The 13,634-nt window shown below is 32.6% G+C and overlaps 1 protein-coding gene across 1 annotated transcript in view; it reads left to right on the top strand.

Moving 5' to 3' along the window:
* Window positions 1-1,591: 1,591 nt before the first annotated feature.
* The window catches only part of LOC139493080 (protein CIP2A homolog), a 33,142-nt gene continuing 21,099 nt past the window's right edge, over window positions 1,592-13,634 (top strand). Inside the window, exons 1-4 of the mRNA XM_071281224.1 lie at window positions 1,592-1,802; window positions 5,196-5,307; window positions 6,031-6,196; window positions 8,496-8,608. Of these exons, the coding sequence (XP_071137325.1) occupies window positions 5,206-5,307; window positions 6,031-6,196; window positions 8,496-8,608 (381 nt within the window). The 5' untranslated portion in view covers window positions 1,592-1,802; window positions 5,196-5,205. The remainder of the gene's footprint in view (window positions 1,803-5,195; window positions 5,308-6,030; window positions 6,197-8,495; window positions 8,609-13,634) is intronic.

The raw sequence follows: 13,634 nt of genomic DNA, 5'->3' as shown, positions 1-13,634 counted from the left end.
GAAAAATGAAATAAAAAAATGGGGTCACCGTTCATTTAAGCTCACAATCTGACTCCGGAAGAAGCATAAATTTTTGTTAATGTCCTTTTTTTCTGAATAGGAGGAATAGAGGTAATATCAAAATAAAAAAATAACCTAATTACAGAAATCGCTTAAATTTTACAATTATTTAGTTTATGTACAGCTTATATGAAAACAATAATAAAAAATATAAGTCACCGATGAGTTCAAAAAAGATATTTCAAATTTAATGCCAAAAAATGACATTTTTGCACCAAAGGGAGATAATTTGGAGCTTTTTCAATGATATAAAATTTTTAAAAGTCATCTGGGGCCAAACCGAATCGATTTTTTGGGTTAATTTTTTTACCATATCATAAAGTAATAACTTATAGTGTAATAAATAAAATTTGTAATGAAAAAATAAGGATTCAATTTTTTGCTGAAATTTTTGTACCCACGAGCCACCTTAATTGAGTTTCATTTATTTTTTAAAGATTTTAGAATATGGGTAAGGCACTAACTGGTCTATAATTTGTTTTTAATAATGGGTCACTCTTTTAATGAAGGGGGTCACTTGGGCTTCTTAAAGTTTATCAGGGAAACACTGACACGGGTTATGTTCTTAATTCTCATATATTTTATGATGGTATATATACTAAACCCCTAACGGGAAGGATTGTAACTGATATTCATATGATGAAATCGTAATCTTACAATCAGTTTAATTGAAGTCTGGAGCTGGCATGTGTCAGTTAACTGCTAGTCTGTTGTTATTTATGTATTATTGTTATTTTCAACGGTTTATTTCTTTGGTTACATCTTCTGACATCAGATTCGGACTTCTCTTGAACTGAATTTTAAATGTGCGTATTAATTGTTATGCGTTTACTTTTCTACATTGGCTAGAGGTATAAGGGGGTTGAGATCTCATACATGTTTACCCCCGCCGCATTTTTGTGCCTGTTATAAGTCAGGAGCCTCTGGCCTTTGTTAGTCTTGTATTATTTTAATTCAGTTTCTTGTGTACAATTTGGAAATTAGTATGGCGTTCATTATCACTGAACTAGTATATATTTGTTTAGGGGCCAGCTAAAGGACGGCTCCGGGTGCGGGAATTTTTTGTTACATTGAAGACCTGTTGTTTTTTCTATGGTCGGGTTGTTGTCTCTTTGACACATTCCCCATTTCCATTCTCAATTTTATGCATAAGAATAAAATCTCAGATTTTTTAGCTGTGTGTTATTAAAAAAAAGTTAAAAATATCATTGCATCATAAATTTGAAATAACAATATACAATAACAAATTCAATCACATAGCTTCAAAAACAAAAATGTTTGCTTTTGAAATAATAGTCAAGATATTTAAATTGCATATGTGTAAACAAAATAGTCATTAATTTGGCTTCCGCTTACCTATTGCCAGCAAAATAAAATGTTATCTATTTTTCAAGTGTAGGCAATAAAATTCACTATATTGCTTTTGATACATTGTACGTCTCTTATAGCAGTAAGTTGTATTGCGCTGATGTAAGAGGTCTTTGTTGTAGTATAGATATATCTTATTTTGTTCTATCTGACAACAATCTGTTTGGAACCTAAACCACCGACCATTACGGCGGCAAGTTTAAAATTAAAGATGGCGACCTGAAATTGCATGGAAACAAATGCTAACTTGTTCGACAGCGACTATTTTAGATAATTTATCAATTACCATTGATTTCCTTCACTGAGAGTTTTTCACCAATTCGTTAGAATATATCTGATTCCATTGAGATAAATCAGGATCGAACTACAATAAAGTAAGAAAAAGTCAAAAATAAAACCATGTAAACAAACACTCTCACATACTACATTACTTATTTTCGAATTGTTTTGATGTACTTAGGATCTGTTAGTGATACAAGAGTTCTGAGATTATCTTCATCAGTTTACAATTCTGGTTTTATATTGGTCTTACTAGCTGGAATTTGATACCAGACAGTAAAAGTCTGTATCTGGTCTGTTCAATCCACATTCATACCCTACACATTCACACACATACAGTAACATCGTGTCATATGTTTCGTATCATCAATATTTCATCGGTTTTGATTGCACACACGTATATTGTGACATGTTTTTTCGGTTTCTATATTTGGAACAACAACTTGACAATTTTAAAACATTCAATATAATTTTAAAAGAAGTTAGAAAAAAATTAATAAAACTGACCTGTTTCAGCCTTTTTATTTAATGTCATAAATATGCATTACTAGAATAGTTATTGAGAAAAAGTCTTAAGGGTTACATGAAGGAATTATAGTTATCTTGTACCATACACCTTATCGCTAATCCCGGCTGGAATCCGGGTTCGTTCGCACACTATCACGTTCGCCCCTTTCACTTTCGCACCCTACACCATGTACACGTTCGCGCCCAATTTTTATTGGTTTTGTGTTTATAATAACTTTGTAATCAAGTTTTGACAAGTATATTCCTATAAGTATATTTGTTGTCATTGTTCTAAATTAAAGCATTTTGTAAAGTGAGACAACGTGTTTTTTTGTGTTGAATAAATCATAATTTTGTTTTGGTTAAGTGTATTGCTAACTTTTATTTCCTTGTTTCAAAATAAAGTGAGACATGACAACGTATTTTTTTGTGTTGAATAAATTTTAATCATGTTTTGGTTAGTGCATGCTATAATTTTTTGTTTCATTGTTTCAGATCATAGGGGCCAAGCTGTTAAAATCTTTTGTGTTTTTCATTTAAAATCTTTAAAATCTTTAATCTATTGAATCATACCAAGCTAAATACATACAGTATTTAAATCAATTAAAAACAACAATCTTGATTTTTGTCGAGCCTGCAACTTTTGTTGCAGAAAGCTCGACATAGGGATAGTGATCCGACGGCGGCGGCGGCGTTAGCTAACTTCTTAAAAGCTTTATATTTTAGAAGGTAGAAGACCATGATGCTTCATACTTTGTATATAGATGCCTCATGTTACGAACTTTCCGTCAGTCACATGTCCAATGTCCTTGACCTCATTTTCATGGTTCAGTGACTACTTGAAAAAAAAGTTAAGTTTTTTTGTAATGTTAAATTCTCTCTTATTATAAGTAATTGGATAACTATATTTGGTATGCGCGTACCTTGCAAGGTCCTCATGCCCGTCAGACAGTTTTCACTTGACCTCGACCTCAGTGTTCTCCCCAGGGCTGTTTGACATCATAGTAATGTGATGCTATAATCTTAAATGTGATGCTATCTGAATTGGATTTCTTATAGATTATGTTATGGATGTGATGCTATAATTTTTAGAAACAAGATGGTATTTCAATTTGTCCTGTTTACCAGGATGTTAAATTAAATATCTGGGGAGAACACTGCGACCTCATTTCATGGATCAGTGAACAAGGTTAAGTTTTGGTGGTCAAGTCCATATCTCAGATACTATAAGCAATAGGTCTGGTATATTCGGTGTATGGAAGCACTATAAGGTGTACATGTCCAACTGGCAGGTGTGATCTGACCTTGACCTCGTTTTCATGGTTCAGTGGTTATAGTTAAGTTTTTGTGTTTTGGTCTGTTTTTCTTATACTATATGCAATAGGTCTACTATATTTGGTGTATGGCATGATTGTAAAGTGTACATGTCTAGCTGACAGGTGTCATCTGACCTTGACCTCATTTTCATGGTTCAGTGGTCAAAGTTAAGTTTTTGAGTTTTGGTCTATTTTTCTAATACTTTATGCATAAGTCAACTATATTTGGTGTATGGAAATATTTTATGATCTATATGTCTGTTACACAGGTTTTATTTGACCTTGACCTCATTTTCACGGCCCATTGCTAAGTGTAAAGTGTTTGTGTTTTGGTCTGTTTTTCTTAATTTATAAACAATAAGTCAACTATATTTGTTGTATTGAAGAATTGTTAGCTGTACATATCTGCCTGGCATGGTTCATCTGACCTTGACCTCATTTTCATGGTTCATTGATCAATGTTTCGTTTTCTTTGGTTAATCATGTTAATGTTGAGTTTATGTGACAGTTGTAATAAAGCTTTATATTTAGGTCTATCAACATAATATCAATGATTATTAAAGAAGGCGAGACATTTCAGCGTGTCCACTCTTGTCCAATTATTCAACTGGAATTTTATTTAAAATTGGGGGGTGCGAACGGACCTTGGGGGCGAACGTGCGAGGTCAGAAGATGTAGGGTGCGAAAGTGTATTGGGGGCCAACGAACTTGATACCTCCCGGCTGACCCGGCCGCTTGAACTTTTGACGCATACAACAATCACTTTTCCATTGTGGCGTCAGATATTTTGTTTTATGACCTCAAAATTTTACGGGAACCTGTGTGATATCCATATAATTCTTCAAAAATGCAAAACAAAATCTATGATAAGAAAGGATATAAGAGATTGCCTGATATAATTTTTTATTTATCATGTGCATAAAGCCAATTTTCTTGTTACTGGTCAGGTAGCTCAAATTATGCATTAAGTTATATTCAGCCTTTACCTCAGTTTCAGAGTTTTTAAATAGAGATATCAGAAGATTTGGTATGAGTGCCAATGAAACAACTCTCCATCCAAATCACAATTTATGAAAGTATTTAGTAAACAATAATAGGTCAAGGTACAACCTTCAACTTAGAGCCTTGGCTCACACCAAACAAGCTATAAAGAGCCCCAAAATTACAAGTGTAAAACCAATGAAACAGGAAAACCAACGGTCTAATCAATATAAAAAAATGAGACATGAGAAACATGTATAAATTACATAAACAAACGACAACTACTGTACATCAGATTCCTGACTTAGGACTGCTGCAAACATTTGCAGCAGGATTAAACGTTTTAATGTTGCAAAACCTTCTCCCTTTTACTGAGACAATATTATAACATCACAACATAGAAAAACACACGATAAAATATCAATTGGAAGGCTTAACTCAATAAACATGATAAAAAAAAGAAGATTAACACACTATGAACGAATAGATTTGAGATGCAATACCTGAATGCATTAACAAAGTTAATAAGGTTATTAGGGATAAATATTTATGGTCAAAGTAAATAAACAAGTTTAAACAAAGCTATGGTAAGATATCACTGTGAAATATATAAAAAATTATACAAAATCCTCACTTTTGAAAAAATTCTACAATTCTAAATACCTATTTTTTTATGTGTTTCAGTTTTGTTACCATGGAGACAGCTTCTTGTGTTAAGCATGTCATAATGGCTGCCAACCAATATAAAAACAGTAAAACAGATGGCAACTTGGTATATCTACAGAGGCAGCTAGAGGTAAATATGACAAGGAAATGGTATGATATCAATGAGACAACTGTCCACCCATCATTATCATTTCAAACTCATTTTCCTGTAACAGTACAATTATTTTTATTAGGTCTGTACCTCAAATTTCAATAGTTCTTCCATTAATGCCTTTAAAACCCTCTTTGCACTTTATACGAATTTAGGTCGTCTTAATTACAGTAAATTACTTGATATTAATGAAATATTTTATCCTTTAAGAGATTTGTATATGTTGAATTGTTGAAATTTGATGAAACATTGTAATTTTTTTATCCATACTTATTTATTTTTTCAGGATAGACAAATAAATCACTTTTGTCATCATGGGAAGTAGTCCTTTTCACACTTTGTTAAAATGCAAATTTCTGAAAATGACAGATTTTGCACTGATTCTTAAATACAAGACAACTTCCTGAAAATGACAGATCTTGCACTGATTCTAAGATACAGGACATGAAGTTGTGAACCTGCTAATTGTTATGTTTGCTTGAAGCAACTGCTAATTTAGCTTATGATATGAGAGTGATATTTGGGGTATCCCATTCCAAAACACAAACTTCACCATTTATATTTATATTCTTTGGGGGAGAATTTATAATAAAAACACAGTCATTGAAAAACTCACACAATTTTGGTAGGAATTAATGATATATTTTTGTTCTTTTCAAGATGAATAATTAAATGATATTTTCATTTTTTACTTAATTTCAGATTCTGGTTGGTAGTTTATCATCAAGAACCTCAACGTTGAAGTTTTTTAACCTGAGGAATTTATTACCTGTAGAATGTTTAAATGCTGTGATAGATATTCTGAGAGAATCAAGAGATTTAAAGCCAGGTCTACTCTCCAAATGTATCTCCCTGTTCCAGCATCTAGGTACATAGACTATAGTTCAGGACTAGCATAAAAAATGAAGATGTGATTCACAACTATAGGTCACTGTATGGCCTTCAACGGTTTATTCCTTGAATGCCAACATCCTTTGATCTACCGACAATTTACCTGTAAAATTATGTTGGCATTCAAGGAATATGTGCAAGTAGTTATCACAACAAAAGTGCATGCTTATCAAAACAACCATACTAATTAAACAGGTAGCTAAATCTAGTTCATGTTTGTTAATTTGTTACAAATCATATTTTGCTGCTCCTGCTTGAACAAACATGGATTCTCTTTTTAAAAAAAGAAACTTTCAAAAGTGTTGCATCACAAAGTCAATGTGTGCATATTGTCAGGACGGGAATTCCAGTTTGCACAAATTCTACAATAGACTCTTTGGGCTCTGAAGGTTTTTTTTTTTCAATATTTCTATAGTTGTGTGTGCTGTAATATCCTACCATATTACTGATTAAATTTCTTGGAACTTTGTATCTTGTGTTAGATTACTATTTTGTTTATTTCAGTTTGTTCAGGATATTTTTCTTGGTTATACAATTACACCCGTTTTTTTTTTATTGTAAGTGACTCGTAAAATAACATTGTTTAGTTGTTTGTCATGTTCGCAACTCATCTGAATTCTTGTTACCATATTTCATGAATTTTCTTGAAACTTTTGTAGAGTTTCCAGCTTAGAACTCATCATTTTAACTTAATTATGTTTTTAATTGAATTAATTGTACAACTGAAATCTTCATATACTTTATATTAACTAATAAAATATTTAAATTGATATGGAACTAAACAAATCTCTTATATTTTTTATTTTGTTTGAAATAATTGTATTAAACTAAAATTTTATTAAAATTTTTAATATTTCTTATGTTATTAACATATTCATTCCAAACATATTTTTTTAGATAAAGAAATAAAACGTTTTAATTTTCTTTAGTTCTTTAAAATTCATAATAATTTTACCCCTAAAATCTACTATTTTTCCTTATGAGAAAGTGATAAAATGTTGCATTTCTTTAAAGTTCGTTAATTATTTTTAACAGTTAAATACTTATAAAAACACCTATTGTTATTATATAAACATCTATTGAAATATTTTTGTTGGCATTCGAGGAATAGGTAACATTTAAAATGTTGGCATTCGAGCAAAGCCAATACTACATGGTCAGCTATGAAGAGCCCCAAAATATGTATGTAAAACATTTCAAAAGAGAAAACTAACGTTCTAAATTAAGTACAAAATACTGAATGAAAAAACAAATATGTAACACAACAACAAAAGTCAGCCACACTTTCAAATGATGTGTTATTCATTCAAGCAGCCAATATGTCACTAAAATACAATTGCTATCAAAATTTTGCTTAATGTTTCTATTTTAATTCAGATTATTTTTCTTTGCACAATTTTCAAACAAAATATGAAGTAGTGTGCAGTGTATTGTACATTTATTTGGTTTTGAAAGGAGTTATAAGAATAGGTATGAAGTCATAAGACAACTATACACCAGAGACCAAATGATGTGGATATTAGCAACTATAGGTCACTGTACAGCTATCAATAAACGACATAGCAACTATAGGTCACTGTACAGCTATCAATAAACGACATAGCAACTATAGGTCACTGTACAGCTATCAATAAACGACATAGCAACTATAGGTCACTGTACAGCTATCAATAAACGACATAGCAACTATAGGTCACTGTACAGCTATCAATAAACAACATAGCAACTATAGGTCACTGTACAGCTATCAATAAATGATGTGGATATTAGCAACTATAGGTCACTGTACAGCTATCAATAAATGATGTGGATATTAGCAACTATAGGTCACTGTACAGCTATCAATAAATGATGTGGATATTAGCAACTATAGGTCACTGTACAGCTATCAATAAACGACAAGAAGGTGGTAATAACTTCTTACAGACACATCGTTGGTATTCTGCTAACAACCCTACCACAACTTCTTTCTATTTTAAAAGCACAAGTCAACTCTCAATAGCACTTAAAATTACCTTACTCAGAAATGAGTATAAAACACAAACAATAAAAACAAGAGACAAAAGGTACAAATCTTGAGAGTACTTGCAGTTATCTCAAAGCAGTTTAAAGCACCATTTACAGATAATGAATAAAGCTTGTTCTCCAACACTAAAATATCAATCATTACACATCCTACAGATTTAGTGTAAAGGAGTCCTAAACAATTTGTGAAAAGTAAGATTTAATTGTGATGCATAAGTTTTCATAACAATATATTATTTATAATTTCACAGCACAAGACAGTGAAATAAGAGAAGCCTTCCATGATTCCTTTCACCTTACACAGTGTTTAGCTACTGTCATCAAAACACATGCTGGTATGCCAGGGGACCATCTCACAGTGGAGGTAAGCAACTGTGGTAAACACACACACTGGGAAACCAGTGGACCATCTCATAGTGGGGGTAAGCTGCTGTCATAAAACATGCACACTTCAATACAAGGGGACTATCTCACAGTGGGAGTAAGCTTCTGTCATCAAAACACATGTTGGTGTTCCAAAGGACCATCTCACAGTGGAGTTAAGCTAATTTAATAAAAACATACACTTCAGTACAAGGGGATTATCTCACAGTGGAGGTAAGCTCCTTTCACAAAAATATGCTGGTGTATCAGGGGACCATCTCAAATTCGAGGTAAGGGAATGTCATTAAAACATGTACTATAGTATCTGGGGACCATCTCACAGTGGATGCCAGCTACTGTCATAAAAACACGTACTTGAATACCAGGGGACCATCTCAAAGCTTATGTCATAAAAAACACATACTGAAGTACCACGTGACTATCTTACAGTGGAGGTAAGCTTAAATCATAAACACACATGCTGGAGTTTTATTGACAGGTTTATATCTTATTTTTTCGGATATTGAATGTTTTACAGAGGATAACATATGAACACAAGATAAGTTTCCTGTTTAGTTTTTGTCGGGCAGGCGACTTTTGTCACAGAAAGCTCGATATAGCGATAGTGATATGGCGGCTGCAGCGTTAAAACTTCTTAAAATCTTTATATTTTAAAAGGTGGAAGACCTGGATGCTTCATACTTTATATATGGATACCTCATGTTACTAAGTTTCCGTCAGTCACATGTCCAATGTCCTTGACCTCATTTTCATAGTTCAGTGACTACTCGAAAAAAAGTTAAGATTTTTTGTAATGATAAATTCTCTCTTGTTATTAATAATAGGATAACTACATTTAGTATGTGCGTACCTTGCCAGGTCCTCATGACCACCAGACAGTTTTCACTTGACCTCAACCTCATTTCATGGATCAGTGAATAAGTTTTAATTTTGGTGGTCAAATCCATATCTCAGATACTATAAACAATAGGTCTAGTATATTTGGTGTATGGAAGGACTGTAAGGTGTACATGTCCAGCTGGCAGGTGTCATCTGACCTTGACCTCATTTTCATGGTTCAGTTGTTATAGTTAAGTGTTTGTGTTTTGTTCTGATTTTCTTATACTGTGTGCAATAGGTCTACTATATTTGGTGTATGGAATGATTGTAAGGTGTAAATTTCTAGCTGGCAGTTGTCATCTGACCTTGACCTCATTTTCATGGTTCAGTTGTCAAAATTAAGTTTTTGAGGGTTTTGAATCTGTATGGTTTTACAACTCTGCCCTTTTCACAAAAAATCTTAAGATATATTTTACTCTTAAGAGTAATCTTAAGATTTTTAGGTTTTTCACAAAAAATCTTAAGTAAATCTTAAGAGTAAAAACTATCGTAACTTTAAGAGTGCTATTACCCACTCTTAAGTATATATTTTACACTTAAGAGAAATCTTAAGAGAAATATAGGAAATTAAAATGGCTGCTATATTTCTTTTTAAAATTATAAACAGAAGAGCTTTAAGAAGAGATCACGTTTTTTCGAGACCTGACCTGACCTGACCGACGACCTTGATTTGTTAAATAATGGCCAATTCAATTGCAAGGTATCGTTTCCCAAAGCAGTCTATTTGGATTTAACAGACACGCTCAGAGTTGTCTTTAAATTAAAGAACTCCCAACAAATCAAAGGCAATCCCTCCTTATATTCAAGAAGTATAACAACACAAATCAAACTTTTAAATGTGCAAATTTGGTGCTCTCTATCACGTCCGCTATAAAGTGAAACATTGCAAATTACGCCAATCCCGAACACTTACACACAAGCATGACCCAAGGTTGTACATATATTAAGAACGTTTAAGATCAATAAACCTATTTTCCAAAGCCTAAAATTTGTCAGTTTGATTATTGTGCACACAGTTTCAGAAATGGTCACATTTGGAATGAGATATGAGGGTACTCGGATATAGGGGGAATTGTACGATGACCTGTTTTCAACCTAACTTTAATATTCAATCCACTTCAACTGCACATCTGCATACAAATGATTTCATGTTCGGATTTTATTAATTAGAACAACAGTGGATGCTTTTCCGACTTAGAAATGTAGTAGATGCTTTCAAAGCCGGACATATAATTTATTATTACAAATTTAATACAATGTTACTGTTTCAGTCATGTTTTAAAGGTAATACATTGCTTCTTAAATGTTTGTTTACAATTAAAAGACATAATGGGTTTCATGAAAACACTTGGTTTTCTGCATATCTTACATTAATTTCCATATACAACTAATACAAGGTACATTATATATGTACGTCCCATGTCCTTGCTTCAGTAGAGCTGCAGAATAATTTGTCAAAAATAGGGTCAGACATGTTGGTGACGAGTGAAAATTACAATAATAATCGACACCATTAAAAAAAACCAGATAGAAAACCTATAATAAATCATCTAAAATTTAACAAAGCTTCCACTGACTAAAGTTTCTTTTTTTCAATAAATATTATTATAGAACGATATAGAATGAAATTCATAACAGTGTAGCTATGGCCATTCATTGACTGGGGGAAATTAGGTGAACGTTCGTCTGTAATGCCCACTGCTCACGACGTACTTATCATAGAAATTTAAACTGTGAGGTCAAGGTCACCAAAGGTTCTAAACGCCTAAATAAAATAATTAAAAATACTAATCAGGAATAACCTTTGTAATTTGAAAATAAATAAAAATGGCCTTCAACACGGAGTCTTGGCTCACACCGAACAGCAAGCTATAAAGGTTGAATACTTAAAATTCTTTACTTGATTTTTTGATATGGTTTGACCATCAATTTTCCTAATATGATATCGCACGTTCTTTCAGATTATTTTTTTTACTTAATTGGCTTTAAAAGTTACAATGCATGATGTCGTCTGTTTATGTAGTTCATATGTGTTTTTCGTTTCTCATTGGTTTTCCGGTTTGAATGGTTTTACACTAGTAGTTTTGGGGCCCTCTATAACTTGCTGTTCGGTGTGAGCCAAGGCTCCGTGTTGCATGTCGTACCTTGACCTATAATGGTTTACTTTTATGAATTATTACTTGGGAGGAGAGTTGTCTCATTGGCACTCATACCACATCTTCCTATATCTATCTATATCTATACATTTTTTTTTCAACAAAAGAATACATCACAAGAATATAAGTTTTGTAAGAAACGCGAGAAATTGTGTTGGACTTGAAGATAAGGCAAAGTGACAAATATCTGAAAGAATGAATCGTTTTATGGTATTAAACAAAGAAATCAAATGCTTTTTAATTATCCAGAACTCTTCACAAACAAAACCCACATGTATACGCATTGAATAAATAGTAGGCCATTCTTAAATGATCACACCGTAGAAGTAGTTGTGCTCTTAATCAATGAGATATTTTGTGAATTAACCCCATCAACTTAATAGTTTTTTTTTCAATGGATAAACCTATTTTTTTATTATTATTAAATAATATCATCTCTGAACATTATTATTCTTATAAATGACACGGTTGTATGTGATGATTATAATAAATATTTAAAACAAATTCCTTTCAAGCTTTGTAAAAAGAAAGTTTCATTTTATGTATCGGAATGTGTAACAAGTGAATATTTCAATCCCCACTGGAAGGCCTCTGACAGACTGGGTGAGCATAAAATCATAGCCGTTGACAAACAAGTTACAACCTACAAACGTTTTACTGTCGACCACACTGTTATGCAATTAATTCTATATACTGTTTCATCATAGGAACATATTAAAAAAAAAGGCAAAAGATGCAAACGGGTCAATTAAGCTCAAAGGTCGAAAACAAAACAATAATACTGTAACGAGTAATAAAAAAAATCACAGGTCTCCACTTACCCCAACATAAAAAAAACCTTAAAAACTAATCATAAGCAACACCCCTCCCCCCCCCCCCCCCCCCCCCCCCCCCAAAAAAAAAACAACACGGGTGATCTCAGGTGCTTGTTTTTAAGCAATGATGGCTTTCATTATACTGCATGCATTGAAGCCTATTGGTGACCTTCTGCTGTTGTCTGTTCTATGGTCGAGTTGTTGTCTCTTTCACACATTCCCTATTTCCATTCTCAATTTTTTTTTAGTATGTATAGTTGTTTTATCAAAATTCACGCTAAATCAACACATTTTTTTTTTAAAAGTATATGGATTTTGTCCAGTGTCCCATCGTGATACATGATCATTCACGGCGCAGGTATATATATGATTTATCCGTTTAAATCAATGTTTCCATTCACGTTAGCTTTCGCAATTTCCAGTGCTGAGTACTCTACTTTCAATATCCCGTGTACAAATTGTTAATTACATACAGTCATACAGATGTTCAATCCGTCCAAGCAAATATATCCTAAGTTGACAAAATCTTTGAAAAATCTCGCAAGTTGCAGGGCGTAATTTCTGCGACAGTTATGTTCTGAATAGGCAGTGGCTATTTTGCCGGAACCTAGGCCTCTTAGGGGCTATTTTACAAGGGATTATTACTTGTTTACCAAAAGGGAATAAACCCCGCCACTTTTTAAAAAACTGGCGCCCTATATCTTTACTGAATACTGTGTATAAAATTGGATCAGCAGCTATTGCAAACAGATTTAAGAGTGTCCTTGATAAATTGATAAATTTTGATCAGACTGGTTTTATTAGTGGAAGGTATATTGGGGAAAATATAAGACTCATTTATGATATATTACAGTACACAGAGGAACATGAAATACCAGGGTTATTACTTTTGATTGATTTCGAAAAAGCTTTCGATTCAATATCATGGGACTTTTTGATAAATGTTTTGAAATTTTTCAATTTTGGCGATTCTATCATCAATTGGGTTAAAGTTTTTTACAATAATATCAACTCTGCTGTCATCCAGGGGGGGAACCTTTCAGATTTTTTTACTATTGGAAGAGGTTGTAGACAAGGGGACCCCCTGTCTCCATATCTTTTTAATTTATGTGTTGAGATTCTGGCATTGAAAATAAGGGGAAATAGTGACATTAGT

The sequence above is a fragment of the Mytilus edulis genome, chromosome 10, assembly GCF_963676685.1.
Source record: "Mytilus edulis chromosome 10, xbMytEdul2.2, whole genome shotgun sequence".
In the NCBI taxonomy this organism is placed as follows: Eukaryota; Metazoa; Mollusca; class Bivalvia; order Mytilida; family Mytilidae; genus Mytilus; species Mytilus edulis.
The sequence above is the reverse complement of the archived record's forward strand: the minus strand, read 5'-3'. Positions and strand labels throughout refer to the sequence as shown.